The 23,890-nt window shown below is 36.1% G+C and overlaps 2 protein-coding genes across 2 annotated transcripts; both read left to right on the top strand.

Annotated features, from left to right (window-relative positions):
• Positions 1-4,332: 4,332 nt before the first annotated feature.
• LOC114405075 (GDSL esterase/lipase At2g42990-like) lies at positions 4,333-8,565 on the top strand. The gene is made up of 6 exons (XM_028367755.1): positions 4,333-4,582; positions 5,334-5,456; positions 5,557-5,804; positions 5,995-6,137; positions 7,401-7,594; positions 8,027-8,565. The coding sequence occupies exons 1-6, from the start codon at positions 4,333-4,335 to the stop codon at positions 8,563-8,565; spliced, it is 1,497 nt and encodes a 498-aa protein (XP_028223556.1).
• Positions 8,566-17,765: 9,200 nt separating this feature from the next.
• Positions 17,766-18,236, top strand: LOC114405073. The gene has a single exon (XM_028367754.1). The coding sequence runs from the start codon at positions 17,766-17,768 to the stop codon at positions 18,234-18,236; it is 471 nt and encodes a 156-aa protein (XP_028223555.1).
• The last annotated feature ends 5,654 nt before the right edge of the window (positions 18,237-23,890 follow it).

Raw genomic sequence — 23,890 nt, 5'->3', positions numbered from 1 at the left:
GCTTTTTCTTGGAGATTATTCAACAACAGGCTAGTACTGAATCATTTATAATATTATCAGATTTTGCTGTGCAAAAAAAAAAAAGTCATCAACGCATGATACACATGATGTTGAAATGCTGCTAGAGCTGGTTTTGATTTATTCATCGTACACACCTTATGCTTATAAAGTAATCATTTTTATAACATTTCTGTTAAGTTTTCTATTTTTCTTAATCCTATTTAGGTATTCAAATACTGCATGTATAAAATAATAGCTACATCATGGGAATAGAATTTTCGATGGAGAAGGCCTCTATTTGATTGTGAAATTGAGGCAGCTACCAGATTTTTAGAAGATACAACAAAGATTCATATTCATCCACATTCAGTAGATTGCTGGAAACGGAGAGCAGAACCTAATGGACAGTACACAACAATGAGCGCATACCTTTTGATGCAAGGAGAAGCAACTGAGGAAAATAGTGATGGAGTGTTTACGGAGTTATGGAAATTACAAATCCCAGCAAAAGCAGCTATCTTTGCATGGAGATTGGTTAAAGACAGACTGTCAACCAAGCTTAATCAAAGAAGAAGACAAATACAGCTCAAGGGTTAATGTGACTGCAAAAAAACTAGTAGTTATGCTTTAGAAGACTAGTTCAAGAAAAAAAAATCTAGAAGGAAATCAAGAAAATACAAAATAAGACTATATTTTTTTGGTAAAATACATAATTAAATATAAAAAAACATTTTTACAATAAAAACAAGTTAATGAATTTCATACTTTCACTACTTCAAGGGTAACTTAAGTGAAAAAAGCTAGCAATTATGCATTAGAAGACTAGCCACAACGGGAGATGAGGACAAGAATTTTCTGGTAGACGGATAAATATGTTATGCAGGGCGTATTTTAAAAAAATTATTTTCAATGCAACAGGGAATTTACTACTGAAAATGAAGCCACTGTACAAAGAGTGTTTGCTGCTCAGTTTTAAAATCCTTATCAAAATGTTTCGAGAGATTATTTTAGTAGCTGACATATTACAGCAGCTAAGACCAGCATTGTGCTTTCTACAACACTGAACTTACTACATCTTGTTTAACAGACCAACTTCATATAGTCCCTCGAGCAAATGTCACTTGATTTTGCTTGGCAAAATATCCATGTGGGCCGCGATGAATAAGGCTACGAATAGGGAAATCAGTGGGAAAAAAAATCAAATTGTCACAACCTCGAATGATTAGTCAATTCAATCTATCACTTTCAAGCCAAAGTGTTCCTTTACAATATCATTGGATGTCCTGCCAAAACCATTGGCTACCTTTCTCATGGAGGTTGTTTTTGGATAGCCTCCCCACTAGGGCCAATTTGCTCAGGAGAAATGTATAATTTCAGGATACTATGTGTCCTATTTGTGGAAGTCATCAGGAGGAGGCTGGTCATCTTTTTTTCCACTGCAAAATGACTAGGGGTCTATGGTGGGAATCCATGAGATGGACTCAGGTTATAGGTGCTTTTTCAGCTGAACCTGCTAGCCACTTCTAAAGTACAACAGCAGCTACAAGATATGACAAAGCATGTAGAAATGCTACAAGGATTACAAAGTTGATCACTCAAAGGCAGAAGCTGAGGACAGAAATAGTGAGAATAACAATGACTGGGGTGTCACTGGTGGAGTATGGCCAAAAAAATTGGGTCTCACTGGTGGGGGAAGCAAGGAGGCAATCATTCAAAAATTCCAGCAAATGGAGGAAAGGGACAAAGTACAAGTAGAAGCAAAGTCATTGCTAAAGGAGAGAAATAGTGAGAATAACAATGAGTGGGGTACAAAGTCATTGCTAAAGGAGAGAAAGGCAAAACTTGATCACTCAAAGACATAAGCTAAAGGAGAGGAACACCCGAAGAAGGGTAACAAATTCATATCAAGACAATTATTCTTTCCAAATAATAGTTTGGCCTTAGAACCTTGCACTTAAACTATATATGGCTTAATCCTTCTAATTATCACCTTAACAAATTTTCATAAAGACATACATTTAACTAGAAATTTCAGATCAGGTATATGGTAAAAAAACCAGCAATTTCAAACATATTCTCAAGTAAGTAAGCTTGAACAGATGTAAAAAATATCAATGAAAACTCACATCTTCAAGTGAGATTATACAAACTTCTAAAGTCTCTCTCATCTTGAAGCTTCAACAACTTTAACACGTACCTGCTAGCTGTATTTGCCTGTAGTGTTTGAATACAGGTTTTAATACATGGTTTAGACATATACATGTATATATAAAAAGTAGTAACAATGTGCTTTACCTGTACTTGATATAATGAAACAGCTTCCACAAGAACACCAATGGACAAACCAACTTCAACTACAACAAAGTAATTCACCTTCACCTGGAGTTCATATAATGAGTAATGGCATTAGAAGAAGTCAAAGCCAAACCAACTTCAAGTACAACAAACTAATTCAGCTTTTTCTCAACCAAACTATGTCAAACTACTTGTTGTCTATTAAAAGTGTTAGTTATTCATGTGACAGACATACTATTCTAGTTTCTATTCATCATTAAGATTCACAAAGCACATATAGTGTTCTCATAGCAATACCACACACAGACAGGGGTGCAGATAGCAGCCACAGGCCCACAATCAGACCAGCTTTGCCTTGCTATTATCTTGTCGGGAGTTTGTTATAGCTAATAGGATAATTTCACAAATTCTGTTAGTGATATTTCCATTTTGTTATATTCTTGTCCCCCACTATCAACTGTATCAGCCATTATAAATACCATCAATGAATGAAATAAAGCAAGCAAAAAAAATGTTATCAATATAGTCTCATAGCAGTAGCAGTAGAAATTAGCTAAGTATAGAAATCCATTCGTTCTTTCTCCAATGATTGCTATCAGCTGAACAAACAGATTTGTTAGAGCACAAACGTATGAACACCAGATTTTGGGATTTCAAGATTGCTCCCCTATGATGTAAGCAATGTCTCCATAGCTCCACAAGGGTCTGTAGGGTATCTTGACCCTCAATAATTTGAATTATACATGCATTGGATAGTTGACCCTCAATCAATCACACCAAATTCTGTTCCTTCAAGCTCCTATCCCACCAAATACTACGAATCAATGGGGATATTAAAAACATCAGGCAGAAGTTAAACATCAGCCAGAAGGCTATGAACAATAAGGCCAAACAACTTGAACAACCACTATCCCAAAAAGCTATAAGATATGAAGCATGGAAACAAAAACTAGAGCATGAAAGAAACGACTACACAACAACAGTGAAGGAAGAAAGTAGATGCTTCCAAGCAACAACTCAACAAAATAAGGCAATATTTTTACACAGCTTTCCAAGCAACATTACCCGCATTCCAAACCCTAGCTAGTAGTAGTAACTAATTAAGAAACTAACTAACAATCTATAAGAACAAAGAACACAAACACCACGTACGCGGAAGCACAAAGTTACAATGAAGACATGAAGCTTACCTCGAACACAACAGCGACAATGCCGGCGAGATTGTACCTCAGGTGAAATGTACCTCAGCTGACCACAAAGACCACGTACTACTAGTCAAATGTACCTCAGGTGACCACCACTTCGCCAATCCTTGCACCAGAAACCAAAAAAGGTCCTTAGCTTAACCACGAGTTCCAGAAACAGACCTAGCACGGTCACGGTCTTCATTTCAATAGAACAACACAGGTAGACGAAACGTACCTGTCACGGTCTTCAGTGCAATGGAGAACAACAACCTTTGATGTTAACAGTGCAATGGAGAAGAGAGCGCGAAAGGGTACACAGAGAAGAAGAAAGCGCGAGAGGGTAAACGGAGAAGAAGGGAGCGCGAGCGAAATAGGTAGCGTCAAATATAATTTAAAATGTAAGTTTAACATCGATTTTCAATAAAACACCGATGTTAACAAATTGATGTCAACGTTAACATCAGTTTTATTCAAAAAACCGATGTTAACGAATCAACTCTAACATCGGTTTTCTTCAAAACCGATGTTAGAGTCGCTTCGTTAACATCGGTTTTCATAAAACCAATGTTAAGAAATACACATTATTTACAATTATGCCACCGCGTTTACGTTAACATCGGTTTTTGACAAAACCGATGTTAATCCGTCGATGTTAAATCAGCTTTTTCTAGTAGTGGTAAAAGCTACACTATAGACTACTACTAGTATAGAGCCTAATCTCTCCACTACTATATATACTTATACTCGTGTCACACCTTCCACATTCAATCACTTAGACATGCCCCTATCTTCCTTAGCTACCTAGATTTTTCACTTTAATTCCTCACAAGCAACATTGTTTCTTGCTCCAATGGCAGCTTTGGATCTCACAATAAGCATGTTGACACTCATTGTTGTTGTTTCTCTTGGTTTGTGGAGTGGTGTTCAAGGTGCACTACAAGTGCCATGCTACTTCATTTTTGGTGATTCTTTGGTTAATAATGGGAACAACAACCAACTCCAATCTTTGGCTAGGGTTGATTACTTGCCTTATGGGATTGACTTCCCTGGTGGACCTTCTAGAAGGTTTTCCAATGGGAAAACCACTATGCAATTGGTGAGCTTGCACTTTCTTAATTGGCTTATAAACTTTGCATGGCAGCATTTTAGTTGAAATATATACTCGTTTGCATCATCCATGGTCTTAAAACTAGATTCACATGCAAACACTTATAATGATCATCAATTCATCATAGTAAAAGACATAATTATAGTGAGTCAATGGCATCAAAATGGTTCTAAGATTTGTTGTTCTTCTTCCCTATTGTTGAACCTCTCAATTAACTGCAACTAAAAGCATCTTAATATATGCATTCATAATTTTCTATTGGATGACAAGCTGTATTATGCTAAAATCTGACAATAAATATCCACCACCTACAAGGAAAGGGTATAATTAAGATGCATTAATATTTGTACAGGTGAAATAAAAAAATAAAAAAAGGAGTAACATGCAGATGTCAGTGAAAAAAATTTAAACTTTTGACACTAGAGTTGGCACTACTCTAATTTAGTTACCCCTCATAAAAGGTTTATGACTAACCCTTAAATTCCATTCACATGAATCTGTTTGCCCGCATTCAATATGCAATTCAAGACTAGAGTGTTGCGTAGTTCATTTCATTGACAAAGAGGTAGAATTGTAGAATTACTGATAAAGAAAGAAACAGGAGAAATTTACTGCCAAATGGTTACTTACCAGCAGAACTGATTTGGTAGAAACATAAGCAAGAGAAAAGTAGATCTGGTACATAAAATTGAAACCATAGAAAGGTTTCACTCTTGTTTTAACTTTTTGTTGAAATTTAACAGCTGAACTTTTGGGATTCGATGATTACATACCTCCATATGTTGATGCAAGTGGCGATGCTATATTCAAAGGAGTCAATTATGCATCTGCTACTGCTGGAATTAGGGAGGAAACTGGGCAGCAACCGATACCCTTTTATAGTTTCATTTTGCTTCATGCAACATCACTATTTTTAATCTTCATTTGTTAAGGTATTTATGTTCTAAAGTTGTTCATATGTTTTGTAGGGAGGGCGTATTAGCTTTAGTGGGCAGGTGCAAAATTACCAAAGCATAGTTTCTCAATTGGTAAATTTACTGGGAAATAAGGACTCAGCTGCAAATTACTTGAGCAAGTGCATATACTCAATTGGGTTGGGTAGCAATGATTACCTCAACAACTATTTCATGCCTCAATTCTATTCCAGCAGTAGGCAGTACTCACAACATGAGTATGCTGATGTTCTCATTCTAGCATATACTAAACAAGTAAAAGTTAGTCTATAGCTCTCTCTGTCTTTTGCCATTTGATATTCACCATCTTCAATTTTTCTATTATAATATAGTAGTAACATGCAGTGTTCAAAATAGCCATTTAATTTTCAATTATAAAGTCATGGTTTAGAATTGAAAAGCTAGCTAGCTCCACAAATTGAAATAAAGATTGTTTGTGTTTGTCATTCAGACTTTGTACAATTATGGACCAAGGAAAATGGTTCTATTTGGAATATGCCAAATAGGTTTCAGCCCAAATGAATTGGCCCAAAACAGCCCTGATGGTAAAACATGTGTGGAAAAGATCAATTATGCAAACGAGGAAAACATGTGGCATATATATACAGGAGTAGGGGAAAAGGTTTTCAAGGATGATTTTGAATCCTAATTAACTAGCTGAAGCCAAACCTACTTCAACCCTTTAGTTCACTTCCTGATTGATTTTCAATCTCTCCTCTTGAACAACAATTTGAACCAATTGAATCAACTTCCATGCCTAGTTTTTAGAATATAGAAAAACCAGAAATTATATATAAAATAAGTGAATTAAGTACTTTTTCTAGCCTTATGTAGTATGTACTTAAAGTGTAAATATAAGCATTTCCCTTCATACCAGCCATTCAACTGCCGCCAAATCTTCTTAGAGTGAATCTAGAGAGGTTGTGTGGTTTTTCAAACAGTTGGGTCAGGAATTCATGTATATTAATTGGCTGAGAGGAGTAAATTTCAGAGTATGTCATTCATGGTTATTAATTTTATCACAAAATACCAGAGAATGAAGACTTGATGTTGTAATTTGCTGCTAATGTTTACCAATTCTAATTATGAAGTAGTTTTCCATTTCAATTCTTTAGTGTTATAAAGTATGAAGCAAAAGATGATCAACCAAGTTACACCTTTTTCTTTTTTCAAAGTGGTTACATTAGAGCTTTTGTTATTACTGTTGATGTATCCAATATTTTTTTGTGGTATTATACCTTGCTAGGGGCATAGGAGAAGGTCACTACTAGAGTGGTGCTTAAGGGGCCTCACTTGCAGTCCAAGAAGGGAGAAAGGAAATAATAAGTGTGTATTTGGTTTAGAGGAAGAAAATACAGAAAATAGAAATAGAATAGAAATTTTTGAATTAAAATAGTGTGTAAAAAGTGTAAGGCCAAAATAAAAAATACACCCTAAAGCCATATTCCATTAAGGGGGGCTAAATACCTAAAGCCATACACAGGGATTGTCATGTTTCCTTGTCATAGAATACCCCTTTCAAGTAGTCAAGCATCGTTACCATGCAGGATCTGTTTCTAAAACTTGCATGGTACTAAATGAAATTTATGAAAACATAAAAGCTTATGAATGTGTCAAACAGTTACAATTTTAAAGAAAAACTCTACGTTTAGCATATAATAAGATATTAAGTTCAGCATAATTCAATAAACTTAAGATTATAAACTAAACATATTAAAAAGGGTCAGTCCCATGCAAAAGTGCTAATAATATTAGTAGGAGACTAGGAGTTAGCAAAGCATACTTTCAGGATCTGGGCCAAAAATGAAAAATATACTAGCATTAAGCTTTGAGTATAGCAATTGTTTATATAGTTAGTTCTAAAATTGACATAGCATTTGCGAGGGATTTAACCATTTTAGCTGTAGAACCTCTAGCTGATTATCCTTCCCCATATGAAATTCCTCATGCTGATTCAACTGAACCACCTTCACAAGATAATAGCCCTTCTAATGGCTCAACTGAATACATTGAGTTATATTCAATGCTATTAGAATATTTCGATCTGACTCGTTATGGAGTAGTGGTTGATGGGAGGACAGATTCTAGCTCTATAAGCTCTTGACTTGCCTCTAAGAACTGGAGTTATATTAATTTGTAAAAATAATAAAGTGATGCATTAAATGTCCACATAGATTATTTGAGTTAAAATTTCAATTTTGATTAGACAACAACAACACAAAAGCATCAATAGAACTGTATCTGAGTTTTGTCAAATTGCAATTAATTAGCAACTCGGGGATGTAGGATTTGTTGCTTCACTAGACTTACATGTTTCTTTGTAGGAAACATAGATAAAATTCCAATTCTGGTTTGTTTGACAACAACATAAAAGCATCAAAGGAACTATATATATCTAAGTTTTGTCGAATTGTAATTACTAATTAGCAACTTGGGATGTAGGATTTGTTGGTTCACTAGACTTAAATGTTCCTAATTGGCAGAAAAGGAAAAAACTTATGAGACCCCATGTGACAACTTTGATGGCAAATGGATCCGAGATAGGAGAGGCCCTTTGTACAATAGTACAACCTGTGGTACAATCAAAGAAGGCCAGAATTGCATAACACGTGGAAGGCCTAACTCTGGCTATCTATACTGGAGATGGAAACCAAGTAAATGCAGTCTTCCAAGGTTTGAGGCTCAAACTTTTCTCCAACTCATTAGCAACAAGCATGTAGCTTTTGCTGGGGACTCAGTGCCTATGAACCAATTAAAGTCCTTTCTTTGCATGTTATCCACCGGTTCAACCCTGAATCTTGTCTACCGGAACGACAACGACAACATTATTGTGCTATCAATTGGGCACTGGTTTTTGCATCTTGTAGTGTACTATGAGGGTGGTTTAGCATTGGGGTGTCACAATTATCCTAGCCTTAATCACACTGAAATTGGGTTTTATGATGTCTTAAGAAAGGCTCTAAGGACTACCCTTAATAGCATTATTGTTAGGAGAGGGGTAAAGGCTATGGAATTGATGTAACTGTAACAGCTATCAAATGTTATCCCTTCGAAGTAAAATCTGAGAATTGTTACAGCTATCAAAAGTTGAAGAGAAAAATTACATAATCAAAAGTGCCAAAAAGAGCAACCTACGAAGCAATGAACTCACCAACCCGTGAACCCACCAACTCATGAACTCACGAACCCACCAACCAGGAGCCAAGACTATGTCTAACACCTACGAAACAATGAACTCACCAACCCGAATTTAACATTCTATAGGGATAAAGGTTAAAGCAACATGAAGGTTTAGCCACGTACCTAAATCGCGGCAGTCATGAATGGTAACTCGTGGAGCCTGTGCGAACCCGAACACAAACCTTAATGGCAGCTTGAGTGAGGAGGAAAGATAAGTCTTTCGAGTTTTGGTTACTAATCGCGTGGGGGAAAATGGATTTTTGGGTTTTAACTTATGAATGAAACAACATCGGTTTCTTAAACATGATCGATGTTAACTAGTTGATGTCAATATCGGTTTTTTTAAAAAACCAATGTTAACTTTCTAAAGTTAACATCAGTTTTTAAATAATCAATGTTAACTAGTTGATGTTAACATCAGTTTTTCAATCACCGCTGTTAAGATATTAATGTTAACATCGGGTTTTGGAAAAACCGATGTTAACATCAACTAGTTAACATCGGTTTTTTCAATACCGATGTTAATTAAGTCAACTTGTTTACGAAAATGCCACCGCACTATTCTTAACATCAGTTTTTTAAAAAACCAATGTTAAGCTTGTGATGTTAAATCAATAAATTGTAGTAGTGAACATATAAACACAAACCTTATGATAGTTGACCCTTTGACAAAGGGATTGCCGCTCAAGACATTTATAGAACATGTTGAAAATATTTGTTATTGATGATCATTAAGTGTAATTTACCTTATTTATTTTACTGACACTCTTAGTTCATTTATGATATGTTTCTAATTATTTGTTCTCTATGTTTGCATGAATATTTGTATTAGAATAATGTTAGCAGGTTTTGTTTTGAATAAAGACATTATGTTGTATCAATTATGTACTCCTAACTAATGATCATATTAAGGAGAAGACTAATTTGTAATACATGGAAGGAACTATGTAGATTAAGTGATGTACAACCGCCACGACTTGAATTGGTTTCTATTTTTAATAATGAAATTATGATGTATCCAATGTATAGAACAATTTACTCATTTTAATGCGCATTATGTTAGTTTAATCTATTTATTTATTTAGTCCACAATGTTTAGTAATGTTACACGAGCCAAGTGGGAGAATGTTAGAATTAATATCTCATGTGAGAGACATGTGACTTATATAGGAACTAATAAATAAATAATTAATAATTAAAGACTAAATTGTAATTGGGTTAAATAGGAGAAATTTCTAGAGATAACTATTACTTAATAAGAGTAGTAGTTATAAAGGGATTAATATCCACTAACGTGAAGCAATGCCATTTTTTTGAAAGAACAATGCTCTCTCTAACCCTTAACCATCCAAAACTTAGAGAGACATAAAGAATAATCAAGAAAGAAAATTTTGTTTCTCTAATATTCTAAGAAATCAACGTACATCAGAGAGAAGTCTCACCATGAAGAAATGTAAGTGTTATTTATCTATTATTTGTGAGAATCATATAATTCAAGATTCTATTGTTTTCCAATAATTATTAATTTAGGCTTAAATATATTTTCAGTCCTTGTAATTTAACATTTTCTTGTTTTTTGTCCTTATAATTTTTGTTTTTTGTTTTTAGTTCTTGTAAATTATGTTTATTTTTTTTTATCTTTATAACGTTTTAGATAATATTTTTTTATTATTCAAAGTATTATCTAAAATGCTTTAAGGACTAAAACCAAACCAAACATAATATGCAAGAATTAAAAAAATTAGGTTTAATTACTCATTTAGTTCCTAGAGTTTCCAAACTTATCCCTTTTAGTACATATAGTTAATAAGTGAATTTTTTTAGTCCCTAAAGTTTAATAAGTTAATTTTTTTAGTTCCTAAATTTTATATTTTAATTTTCAAAAAGTCATTGTCGTTAAATTTTTTTTACTCTAACGACACAGACCTTTAGGGAATTAAAATATAAACTTCAGGGATTAAAAAAATTTGCTTATTAACTATAAAAGCTAAGAGGGATAAGTGTAAACTCTATAAGACTAAATGAATAATTAAACAAAAAAAAATTATAAGGACAAGAACAAAAAGTATTAAATTGTATGGACTAAAAATATATTTAAACCTTCAATATATTCATATGTTACCATCAATCTATCATTTAATTTACACCAAAAATTTTTATTTATACACAAATATTTATATAAAAGGAAATCCTATAAAAATAAAAAGCAAATATGTACAACATATGTGTATATAATTTTTCTATAATGGCATTATACAATTTGATTTTCTATGACTTCTTCATTTTCTTTTAAATTTCACATTTTCTCTCCCTCCTTTTCATGTTTCTCTTGCCATTGAAAATGATATACCTCTCAAAAAATACAAAAATACAACCATCTTTTTCAATAAATTTAAGGCCAATTGTGCCTTTTTTATACGTAAGGGTCAGTTACACTTTTAAAACTTTGAACATGATATCTAAATAAATACAGATTTCCTATCATTAGAATTGTTATGAATTTTATAAACTATAAATCTCTTTTCTCTAACCGCAATTCTATAATCTTGTACCTTGTTTAATATATACTATTTAATAAAGGGAATGTCCATTTTTTGGTCGACAAATTTTGCACAATTTTACTCTTTTTATCAATTTTTAAATTTCTACTATTCTCCTAATAACTACTCACTACTTTTATGTTGTTAATTATTTTTTTGTAACTTTTAAATCTTTTTCTTTTCTTTTTTATTTTTATTTAAAATATGTAAAGAGGCACACGATGCCCCTCTATCCCTAGTTTATATAAATTTGGTTTCTATGGTAAGCAACAAATTTTATGATTATTTTAGTTGTTGGTTAAATTTGAGAAGTTTTAAGTATAAGTCATGATTAATGATTATGATTAGTCTCATCATAGATGCAAAGGAAGGAAACTTGTAATGATATCTTGAGGTATCACCCCGGAGTTAACATCTTAACTACGGTGATACCAAATAAAAGAAAACTTAATATATTAATTTTAAAATTCTAATTTAATTTTTATATGTGGGCCCTAAAAAATGCTTAGCTCTATCTCTATAATCTATTTTATATATCTACAAAATATCACCATTTTAGATTAAAACTTACATAAATTTACGTTCTTTATTATTATACTAACTTTTTATTTTGATTTCTTTATGATTTAAACTTTAATTTAGTTCGTGTTTCTTATCTAGATTAAAAAAGAAGAAGCAAACACGTCTCATATTAAAGATCCATTATACGTTCATACATTACAATTAACTTGAAATTTATTTAACAATGTTTTATGAATATAATCATTAGAAAAAAAATAAACTAACTACATACCATACTTTTTAATCACATATCATATTTTAATTTAAATAAAAGAGAGATCTAAAATTTTCTCTCAACCATATCAAACTATCCTAGTTTTATTATTTAAATATTTTTTGATAATATTATTTTAAAACAAAAACATGAATGAATTTTTTATTATTTTGATTTTTTATCAATTTTTTAGTGACCAAATATTTTAATTAAAAATAAAAAAAGTGTAATAATTAATTAAAACAAATAGTTTGACATTAAACAAAATAAAAAGAAAGTAGAATTCTAAATTTCATAATATTTTTTTTTATTTGATTGTTGTGTGAGTGTAAGAGTGATAGAATATGAAAAAGGGATTTTAAATTGAAAAATGGTAAAAAAGAGTTACACATAAGTAATGAGGATAAGATTGAGCGAGAAAAGAAAAGTATCTTATATGATAACTCATTTAATATATATTTTGTTAAGTCAAAAAATATTTGTGTCTTAAAGATAAATTATGACTCTTAATTTTTTTTATTAGATTCAAATAAATACAAGTGATAAAAATTGTGTTTGATGTGCTATCAGATCATGATATGTAGCTCTACTTCTGAGGTTTTCAAATGATATCTCATAAACATGATTTGACATAATATCAAGTGTGCATTTAAGACCTTCATTTAATACTCTGCATCTGAGATTTTATTTTGTAGAAAACATTCTCTTAGGATTTGTCAAAGTCTTATGAAGAATAAATGAAGTCCAAAGTCTTATCAAGTGTGCATTTAAGACCTTCATTTAATACTCTGCCACTTGGGCTGCTTGATCCCTCCACCTTCAGACGTATTCTTTGAAGGATTCATGCTCCTTTTTGCACATGTTCTGTAGTTGCATCCTATCCAGAGCCATATCAGAATTGTACCGATACTGCCTAACAAAGGCAACTATTACGTCCTTCCAAGAATGGACTCGGGAAGGTTCCAAGTTAGTATACCAAGTGGCAGTTGCCCTAGTAAGACTTTCTTGGAAGAAATGTATCAGCAGTTTCTCATCTTTTGCGTATGCCCCCATCTTCCGACAATACATCTTTAGATGTTTCTTAGGGAAAGTAGTCCTCTTGTACTTGTCAAAGTTAGGCACCTTGAAATTGGGAGGGATGATGACATCAGGCACTAGGCACAATTCTTCCATGTCAGCAAAGGCATAATCTCTGCTTCCTAGATTCAATGACCTTTAGTCTTTCCTCTATCTGATCCAACTTTTCGTTTTCAGCCATAGCCGGAGGGGCCTCTTCCCACCGCAAAATGCAAGGGTTGCGGTTGTGGGCAAAAATGAGGGCCTCCTGAAGTGTTTGGCAGGGGCTCACCATCAACTGTTTGCCCTTTAGTGGCGTATTCAAGGCAAGGCTCGAAGTTGGCTAGATTATGGTGGGGCATTTCATGTGTCCCCCCCCCCATGGGTTGAGAGACATGTGCATGATTGGATTGAGGTTGTTGGCTCTCAATGAGTATGGGAGTGGAGTTATTGACATTCTCATTAGGTGGAGTATAGTTCGGAGGCAAACCATATGGCAGGAAAGCATGCTTGTTTTGGACTTGCACAAAATGGGGGTCGCCTGTACTTCCCAACTCCTTGCCTCTCATATCCGAGGTTGGATGATTTGTTTGGTTGAGGCTAGATGGGTGAGTCAGGTCCACCTCAGCAATGGTGCTGGTAACGGCTATTGCAGCCGCATTGACCTCCATTATCTCTTTCATGCTCATCATGGCCTCCATCATTGTGGCCATTTCCTCTTTCATGGCCTCTATGTCAGCCTTGATCTATTCTTGTACCTCCTTTACATCACCCATTACTCTAGCTCTAGCTCGCATTTGGTAAGGGCGCCGTAAAGAACGTTTTTTCTACTTGATTACAATGATTACAATGTGGTTTTCAAGGAAAGAATGCAATAAGCAATGCAACCAATGAAAAGCATGGATGTATGCGAATGATGCACAATTGAAGTATTTGTGAATTTTTACGCAGGACATGGGGTTGAATCAATTTAGATTTTCAGCATGGTCCATGACATCTTTGTTAAAGTGAAACTGGAAGTAACAGGGACATCAACAGTCCTAAATGTGCTTGGCAGTAGACAAAGTAGCGATGTAACTCGATTCATCTTTTGCCCCAATTTTGCAAGACGGTTACTTCCATACTTCAACTTGACTTGGCGAACCTTTTCTTAAAAGCTTGAGCTTGGTTTAACCCCATAATCCAAGGAAAAGAAATTTTGATCGCCAATGTTTTTGACAACACCTCATAGAGATGAATGACTCGGGCATACTTATGCTATGCATGGCAAATGTAATTATGAGATTGAGATGCCCGAGAAAACATCATTTCCTAGTTAACCATGCATTAGTTACCATGTTCAATCATTTTTTTTAAGAGAAACATGTTTATGATCCCAACATGGTTGGCTCATGGTACCTAACACATGCAACTAAGAATGCAGTGTGAATTTTCACACTTTCTCCTTTTTTGTTTTTTTTTTTTTGCAGAGGAAAATGCAAGGATTATGCATGAGAAAACATGAAAATAAAAGGTATGCAAAAAGCATGTTAGATGTAGATGCAAGGTGATGAAATGACTTATGCAAAATGCAATGCATGAATATGATAGGTGACAGATGCAGGAACGATATGTCCATTACTATGCCATGAAGAGATGCTTATGCGATGCATGATATGAATGCATTTACAAACACGAGAGCCCGGAAAATCATCTCTTCTTACTTGCGCTTTTGGGGGCGCAGTGCCCTATGTGTGCAATTAAGAAGGTGATATGGACCTTCCAACTTCCTGTGACAAAAGACAAGACCAACATACAACATGTGTGTGACGACATGATGCAAATGCGCAAAAGCGCAACAAGGGGATGTACACAACATGACAATATCCACAAATAATCATACAACAAAGGCGTACATGACATTTAGGTTATATGCATGGCAGTGTTAAAAAGGCACGCAGCGTGTTTGCTTTGTGCCCCCATTTTAGGAACCTAGACGGGAGAATCTAAAAGGCTTTTAGTGATAATTCCCAAGGTGGTCATATCTCCCTAAATGGTTTCTAGAGATATCATTCCCTTGATATCAACATTGTGGGAGTAGAGACTACCAGCGACAATATATCATCAAAGAGAAAAACTCTAGGTGAGGTTTCACTGTCATCAAGCAAGTCGGAGACTTAGCATGACCACAGATTCACCTCCACTTCCTATGTTCCCATGGACCCGGGTATAGGCCCCTTTTTCAACTCACCGTGTGCGCAAATAGTGTTGGTGTTTGTGTATATCAAATGAATAAATATCTATCTCATGCATACATTAAAAAAACACACTAAAAACATCAAAGAGTTATATACAAGAATGTAAGAGAAATAAAGAGAAACCAAAAAAAAAGGGGAAGTCATGATATTGCACAAGTTTAGAAAGCCTAACTCTCTAAAAATAGTCCCCAGTGGAGTTGCCAACTGTCGCAACCTACCATCCGGCGGGAGGGCGACGCAGGGCTCACGGGATGCGTCTTCCAAGGGAGGAAGGCGCGCGGAGTCACCACCAACGTTTATTCGAGGAAAATGTCGGAAAAACCAAAATGCAGTCTACGAACTTTAATTGTAAAGAGTTCGGGAGTTGTTTTTACACACGGGGAAAGTATTAGCACCCCACGCGTCTGCCACACAGGACGACAACCTTTAATTAAATGTGTAATATCATGACTTCAAACTGTTTTTATTTTCCCTTTTTTATGTTTTTGTATTTTTATGCTTTTTATGTTTTTTTATTTTTTGTGGTCGACAAGGGTGTTTCCCTAGCTCCTATGTATCCTCAATTGCAATGAGGAAATCAGACCTACGTAGTTCTTTGAGAATTAAACGTTGGTTAATTTGTTTTTATCTTTTTCGCAAGATAGATTTTAATTGAACAAAGGTCATTTAAGGCGTTGGACCATTAAATGATCTTTTGATTTTGCAAGGAGAGGAACATTAAGGCGTTGGACCATTAACGATCTCTTGGTTTTGAAAAGAGAGAAACGTTAAGGCGTTGGGCCACTAACGATCACCTGGTTGTGAAAGAAGAGAAACGTTAAGGCATTGGACCATTAACGATCTCTTTTTTTTTGAAAAGGGGTGGTCGAAAAAAGTGGGGCTTTTGCTCCTTCGTATCCTCGATTTGTGGTGAGGAATTCAGACCTATGTAGTTCTTGCTGATTTTGGAAAAGAAAGAAACGTTAAGGCATTGGACCTTGAACGATCTCTTTTGGAGTGAGAAACGTTAAGGCGTCAGATCTTGAACGATCTCTTTTGGGGTCGACAAAAGCGGGGATTTTGCTCCTACGTATCCTTAATTGCGATGAGGAACTCAGACCTACGTAGTTCTGGCGAAAGCAGTAAAGTTATGCGGTGCGTGTCATACTTTGGAACGGCCCATTTTAATTAATGAAAGTGAAGGGGACCATTTTAAGGCGTTGGACCTTTAAAATGGTTTCAAGTGACCTTTTTGTGGACGAAATTTGATTTGTGTGTTGGTTTTAGCCTTAGTTTTGCTTGGTTATTGTCAACTTGTTCACAGGAAACTTTCAAAGAAAAAGTCCAATTTGGGCCTTCTGGATTATTTTATTATTTTATTATTATTTTTCCTTTTTGTTTAACCGAGGTTATAGAATGAACGATCGGTCAGATTTTTTTTAACGGTGATTAAATGAAGTGACAACGCAAATGATCGGTTGAAATTCATTTTATCATTTATTATGTGAGATAACGCCTTAAACGATCGGTCAAAGCTCGTTAAAAACAAAGAAATGGGGGTATGAAGAGTAAGCGAAATAAAAATGAAAGTACGTAAAACAAAAATGGACCACTGAGGGTGCATAGAATGAATTGAAGGATTCGATTTCGAGAACTTACTAGTTGAAGATCGAAGAAAGACGAAGAACGATGAAGAACTTCCACAGAATCACTTACGGAAAACATTTCGGAAGCGTTACGGAAACATCTCGACTTGGATTTTCTTCACAGAAATAATTTTCTTACTAATTTCAAGTGATTACAGACTGCATAAAAATGTTGAACCCATCTCCTCTACCCCTCCTTCCCCTATTTATAGGAGAAAAGCGGAGGTGGTTGCCGCCCAGCTCGCCTAGGCGAGCTCAGCTCGCCCCAGCAAGCTGGGTTGCTTCCACTAGAAGCAACCTTTTCTCCAAAATCTTCTAGAAGGGCCCAAGTGGTCCAGATTGTTGTTTACACCCCCCCATTTTGCTAAATACACCCCTTCTTTTACATTTTTGGGCAGATTTCTTTTGGAACATTGCGAAACTACACGAATTGCGCAACGATGCTTGTCTTGACTTTCGGGATGTTGCGAAACTTTACGGATTGCGCAACAACGCTTGCTTCTTCTTCCAGAATGTTGCAAAACTTTATGGATTACGCAACAACGCTTGCTTTTCCTTCCAGAATGTTGTGAAACTTTACGGATTGCGCAACAACGCTTTCTTTTCCTTCCAAAATGTTGCGAAACTTTACGGATTACACAACAACACTTGCTTTTCCTTCCAAAATGTTGTGAAACTTTATAGATTACGCAACAACATTTGTTTTGATTGTCCCGAAGGGATCAAAAAAATGTTCGCAAGCCGACCGTAAGTGTCCCCGGACGAAATTAGGGTATGACACCATGCCCTTTGGAGAAGCTCTATAGCAGATGTCACTCTATGCTAAATTTTTGAAAGATATGCTAACTCAGAAGAACAAGTACATCCATAGTGACACCATAGTTGTGGAGGGAAACTGCAGTGCTGTAATTCAACGCATCCTTCCACCAAAACATAAGGATCCAGGTAGCGTTACTATACCTTGTTCTATAGGTGAAGTTTCTGTTGGCAAGGCTCTTATTGATTTGGGAGCCAGTATTAATTTGATGCCGCTTTCCATGTGCCGGAGGCTTGGAGAGTTGGAGATAATGCCGACTAGGATGACTTTACAGTTAGCAGATCGCTCCATCACCAGGCCCTATGGAGTGATAGAAGATGTTTTGGTCAGAGTCAAACACCTTATCTTTCCTGCTGACTTTGTGGTAATGGACATAGAGGAAGATGCAACTATTCCCTTAATTTTGGGACGTCCATTTATAGCTACTACAAGTTGTGTAGTAGACATGGAAAGAATAAGCTAGAAATGGGTATTGAAGACCAAACGATTAGCTTTGAGTTGTTTGATGAAGACAAACATTTGTCAGACCAAAATGTCTACTTAAAGGTGAAGGAGTATGAAAAAGAGGTTCTGGTGGAGGGAACCAAATTTGATCCAGACCCATGAAAGAGCTATTCGTCAAGCTAGTGATGTTAAACGAGCACTTACTAGGAGGCAACCCAGCCATTTTTAATTTTGTTTTCCTTGCATTTAGTTAAGTTTGATTGCTTGTGATTGTTTGAATTTAGCATGTTTAGTATTGGAAAAAGGGTTAATAAGTTTTTGTAAAGTTGTGGACAGAAAATTAACTTAGAAAATTTTTCAGCAGTCCACTCGCTAAGCGAATCTTCCTTCCGCGCTAAGCAAGTTGTTGTTGTGCTAAGCGCCTTGACCCCTGATCATTGGCTGTAGTGGTCCCACTAAGCGCGATTCTTCATGCTAAGCCCAAATCCTTCTCTAGATTTTAATTCTTTCAAATTGGGCTAAGAGTGTGGACTCGCTAAGCGCAAATCCTTCTCTAGAATTTATTTCTTTCGAATTGCGCTAAGCGAGCCACACACGCTAAGCGAGACCCACCACTGCATGTAAGGAGCATTTTATTCGCTAAGCGCGAGTTGCTGGACAAATCAGAGCTGCAAAATGTGCTAAGCGTGTATGTACGCGCTAAGCCCAAATCCTTCTCTGGAATTTTAAAATTTTGAATTGGGCTTAGCGAGCAGTTGCGCTAAGCACATGGGCTTTTAAAACTCAAACATCGTATTGACTCGCTAAGCGGGACTGTGCGCTAAGCGAGCCATATGAAACTACTAAAATAAAATGGCAACTGCCTTAGGCAGATACCATTTTACTCGTGAGAGCATTCCACTCCATTCATTGTATTCCCTATACATAGTGCTTTAATTTCCCTGCATTGCTTGCACCTTTGCTCCTCTTTGCACTCATATTCAACAGAACAAGTAAGCTTTTTAACCTTGCTCATCTTATTTCCAAGTTTCAAACTTTAGGTTAGTTAACTTTATGTTTTGTTGTGTGCTAAGCATGCCCTATCACGCTAAAGGAAATTATCTCTTTGTTTTCTTATTTCTTGGAATTGGGCTTAGCGAGCCTGCTCACTAAGCCTGTGCTGTCCAATATATTAGTCACGCTAAGAGCACCTTGTCGCGCTAAGCCTAATATCATCTCTGTTTTGTAAAATTATGGAATTTGGCTTAGCGAGCCTACTCGCTAAGCCTATTCTACAGAAAAATATTAATATGTGTTCAATCGCTAAGCACATGGTTGTCGCATTTAGCCCATGAGTCATTTTCATAAGGCGCGCTAAGCAAATCTGTTGTGCTAAGCGCCCAGTCTGTTTTTTAGTTTTATTTTCTGCTTTTTAAATTGAATAAATTATTGTCTAATCTTGTGTTTTGATTTTTTTGTATTACAGATGGCTTCCCGTAAGAGAAAAGCCACAACTTCAGTGTCCCAGGCTAGGTATGATAGATCTAGATTTATATCTCAAGATGCCTGAGATCGATACGCAAACAATGTGCTTGGCCAAAAGATCCTTTCGGAAAGGAATGTGAAACTGTATGTTACTAAATTTAATGAATTCAAAAGAGAGGTTGAGAGGAGGAATTGGCACAAGGAGCTCACTAATTTTGCTGATGGAAGCATTGATGTGAAAATTGTGAAGGAATTCTATGCCAACCTTTATGACCTTGAGGAGAAATTGCCAAAGCAAGTAAGGGTTTGAGGGCACCTGATTAAGTTTGATGTTGACTCCCTCAACACCTTCTTGCATACACCAGTGGTCTTAGAGCAAGGGGAGAGCTTGCCCGCTTACTCCAGGTTTTGTAGGTTGAGGTCAGATCCTCAAGAGTTGGTAGCCCGGTTATGTATCCCTGGGAGGGGATTTGAGCTTAATGTCGATGGCTTGCCTCTAAAGATCTTAAGGAAGAATCTTACTACTCTGGCCCAGGCCTGGAGTGTTTTATCTTTCTCTAACCTAGCCCCGACATCCCACACTTTTGATATTACTTTGGACAGGGCTAAGTTGATCTATGGGCTTATCATGAAGATGGATATGAACCTAGGATCCCTAATCTTAGGTCAGATTTCTCTTATTGCCCAGCATGACTCCTCGAGGCTAGGTTTTCCAGCTCTTATCACTGCCCTGTGCAAGGCCCGAGGAGTCACATCAGATTCTCTGACCCTTGAGTCACTTAACCCAACCATTAATTTGGCTTATATTAAGAAAAATTGTTGGAACCTGGATGACCCTTCGATCACTTTTCCAGGGACCCGCAAATCCAGGGCTAAAGGACCTAAGGCCCCATCCATTTTAGCTCCCCCTGATACTACTACTCCCTCTACTTTAGCTTCAACTACTTCTACTCTTCCCTCACCACTGACAGCTCCAGTTCCTCCAACTTCCTCCGCTCCGAGCTTAGATCCTATCATGACTATGCTTTAGAGCCTGCATCAGGACCAGCTCCTGATTATGTAGAGCTTGTAGGCTGCGGTCCAGCAGTGGCCTGTTATGAGTTTGGAGGAGTTTTCTTAGAAGGTGGCCTAGCCAGAAGTCCAGCCTTCTTCTTTGGGAGGGGGTGAGGCCTTTGCAGCCCAAGAGCCTCAACCAGATCAAGAGGAAGACAATTCAGAAGATTCAGAGCCCTCTCCGCCAGAGCCTTTTATCTTTGAGGCTGATCTAGCTATTTCTTCTTAGCCTAAGCCATCTGTACCAGTGCCAGACCTGCATCTTTCTCGGGATTCACCATCTGCACCAGCACTGGACCTGAATGAGCATGCACAGGATCATTGATAGGATCAGGATTTTTATTTTTCCTGCATTTTGAACAGTCTTATTATTATCATGTTTTTAGTACATTTTTATAATTTAGATTTATGTTTATGTTTCAGTTTTTTTAAAACTTCAGTTCAGCTTTAAATTTCAATTATAGTTTTTATTTTGGTTGGTAGCTTGTATAAAGCTCGATTGAACAGTGCACTTATATTATCCAGTGGTTGATGTTTGATTTTGAAAGTCAGTGTTTGTGATTGGTTTGAATTGATCAATTGTATGAATTGAGTGAATTGAAATGTGTAGATCATATGCCTTGAATGAGCATGCAGTCATTAGAAGAGAAAGAACATGGAATTAGAATCATGACTGAAAATGTTAGTTGGATTGTCAGGTTGATTGTGAAGGAACGCATTAGCTGTAACTCGGTGAGAGTGTGATCTTTAATTGTGAGAGAACGACTAACATTAAGTAATTGTTTTTGCATGAATCTCTGAATATGGAATGAATGCATGAGTTTGAAGAGGAAGAAGGCCATGTTTTGATTGAATGAGCCACTTAGCTAAAAGGATTACCTTGTGAATGAATGACATCTCCTTTGCACCCATTTTGAACTGAAAGTATGATTGTTTGATTGAACCTTGAGCCTGTATAGTTTATCTCCTTCTACCTTGTCTTAGGTTGTAGGAGAGCATCATTCATAAAAGGATATTATGGTTCAAAGCAAATTTGTCCCAAATTTGGGGGAGTTCACTGGGTGAAAGCTTTCAATGGTAAGGAAATAATAGCATACATAGTAAGTAATGTGTTAAAAAAAACCATTTGTAAGTATCCTAAATAAAATGTGTGTGTTGTTAAATGAGAAAAAGAAAAGCTAAGTACCTAAAGGAATGTAATAGAAATTAGGAATAATTATAGAAAGGGTTAATCTAAGGATGAATGCTCTCCTAGAACCTAAGCTTTTGCATCCTAGAAAAACCATGATTTGTTGCACCCCAGCCTCATTACAAGCCTAGTAAAGTCCTTCGGATTCAGTTTGTGTGTTCTTGACTGTATGATATGAGATGAAATGCAAAGATTGAGACTTGTGTTGGTTGCTGATTGTTGAATAAGCCTAAACACTTGTGCGTGAGTGAAAAATAGTGACCGGTGAGGCATTGGTTTATGATCCTTCCTTGAGACCTGTCATTCTCACTAGCTTATTTCAGTTGTCTATTTTAATGCTTATGTTAATATCTTTGAAAGCTGCATGTTTTGTGAGAAGTTATTGATTGAAGCATTGTATGTCATTCATTTCATGTGATTGAATTCCTTGGAACAAACACTGTTTTGAATAACCACTACGATCTTGTCACTTGAGGACAAGTGAAATGTTCTTTCTTTGCTTGAGGACAAGCAAAGCTATAAATTTGGGGGACTTTGTTAGTCGTCTTATATGACTAACTTTTGTATAGAAAACTTTTACAAAATGTATATATTTTCCCCAATTTATGGTTCTTTTAGTAGGATTGTAAATAAATTTTGCTTTATTCTTATTTCCACTCAGTAGAAGCCTTGTGCATGGAATTAATGTCAAATTCTCTTCAACTTCAAGCAAAAAGGAGCTATTTTGAAGAAGTATCACAATAGATGTCTCGCTAAGCGAGCCCAATGCGCATAGCGAGTGTCATCCGCTAAGCGAGGCCTTAGCGCGCTTAGCGAGTAGGAGGAATCTAGAAGGGAATCTGTCATGTAGGCACGCGCTCAGCGCGTCATCAACTCGCTCAGCGAGTCATTTGCCACCTTCCAGGCTTAGCGCGAGTTTGGCGCTGAGCCAAAATTCACTTACTCGCGCTAAGCGCAAAAATGGCATTAAGCGTGACGTCGAGGTCAGAAAGCCCTTTTTAAGCCTGATTTGCACAGAAGAAGAGAGGTCTAAATAGACTACAAACAAAGTCGTAAGAGACGAACAGAGACCAAAGCCAGGAGCCAAGTTCTGACCTTTGAGGGAGATTTGTGACTCTTTAAGCGATTGTGTGATTCCTAGAGGTGGAGGAGACATCCCTACTCCTTTGTAAGCAAACGATTTCTCTTTATTCCTCTTCTTCATTGTAAAAGGAGCTTTCTTGCTATGGAAGGCTAAATCCTCAGTTGGGGATTCTTACTAAGAATTTGATGTAAATTCGTTCACTATCTAATTAAGGTTGTTTTATGTGTTCATTGTTTCTATCAGCACTTTATTATTGCATGCTTGTGGCTTGATCACCCATTTGTGTGTACTGTTAAGGGCTTTAGCATTGAAAGATGTATTGACTCCTTAGAGCTTAATAGAGCAAGATTAGGTTATCGTATGTCTGGACACGGAGTGCGGTAATTTAATTTTTATTATGCTGTGATCATAAAGTTGTTCAATTAAACTAAGTTCAACAAGAGACATCTGCGAACAAAGTTTAATTAGAATTAGGCTAAACTCACGAGACATCAGTGTTTAGTACTTGAGCCTTCAACATAGAGCACAGAAACATCTTACTTGCTCATGTTTATTGCTTCACAATTAGAATAGAACATACTTTTATTTTCATTCAAAACCATGATTTCTGTTTGCAAATGTCTGCTTACCGAACAAACCTTTGCCAAATAAACTAGTTCCTTGAGTTTGACACTCGATTCATACCGTTTTAATTATTTACATGACGATCTGGTACACTTGCCAATAGATTTTGCATCCACACAAACAATTAGTATCCCATCGAGCGAACAACACAAGAATGAGAAAAATGAGTGGGTGTTGAGGCTGTTTCTACTTAGACCACAAACAAGTTGTGTGTTTATGGTCTTACTGGCAAGTGCATCGGGTCGCCAAGTATTTAATT

The sequence above is a fragment of the Glycine soja genome, chromosome 3 (assembly GCF_004193775.1).
Source record: "Glycine soja cultivar W05 chromosome 3, ASM419377v2, whole genome shotgun sequence".
Lineage (NCBI taxonomy): Eukaryota > Viridiplantae > Streptophyta > Magnoliopsida > Fabales > Fabaceae > Glycine > Glycine soja.
The sequence above is the reverse complement of the archived record's forward strand: the minus strand, read 5'-3'. Positions and strand labels throughout refer to the sequence as shown.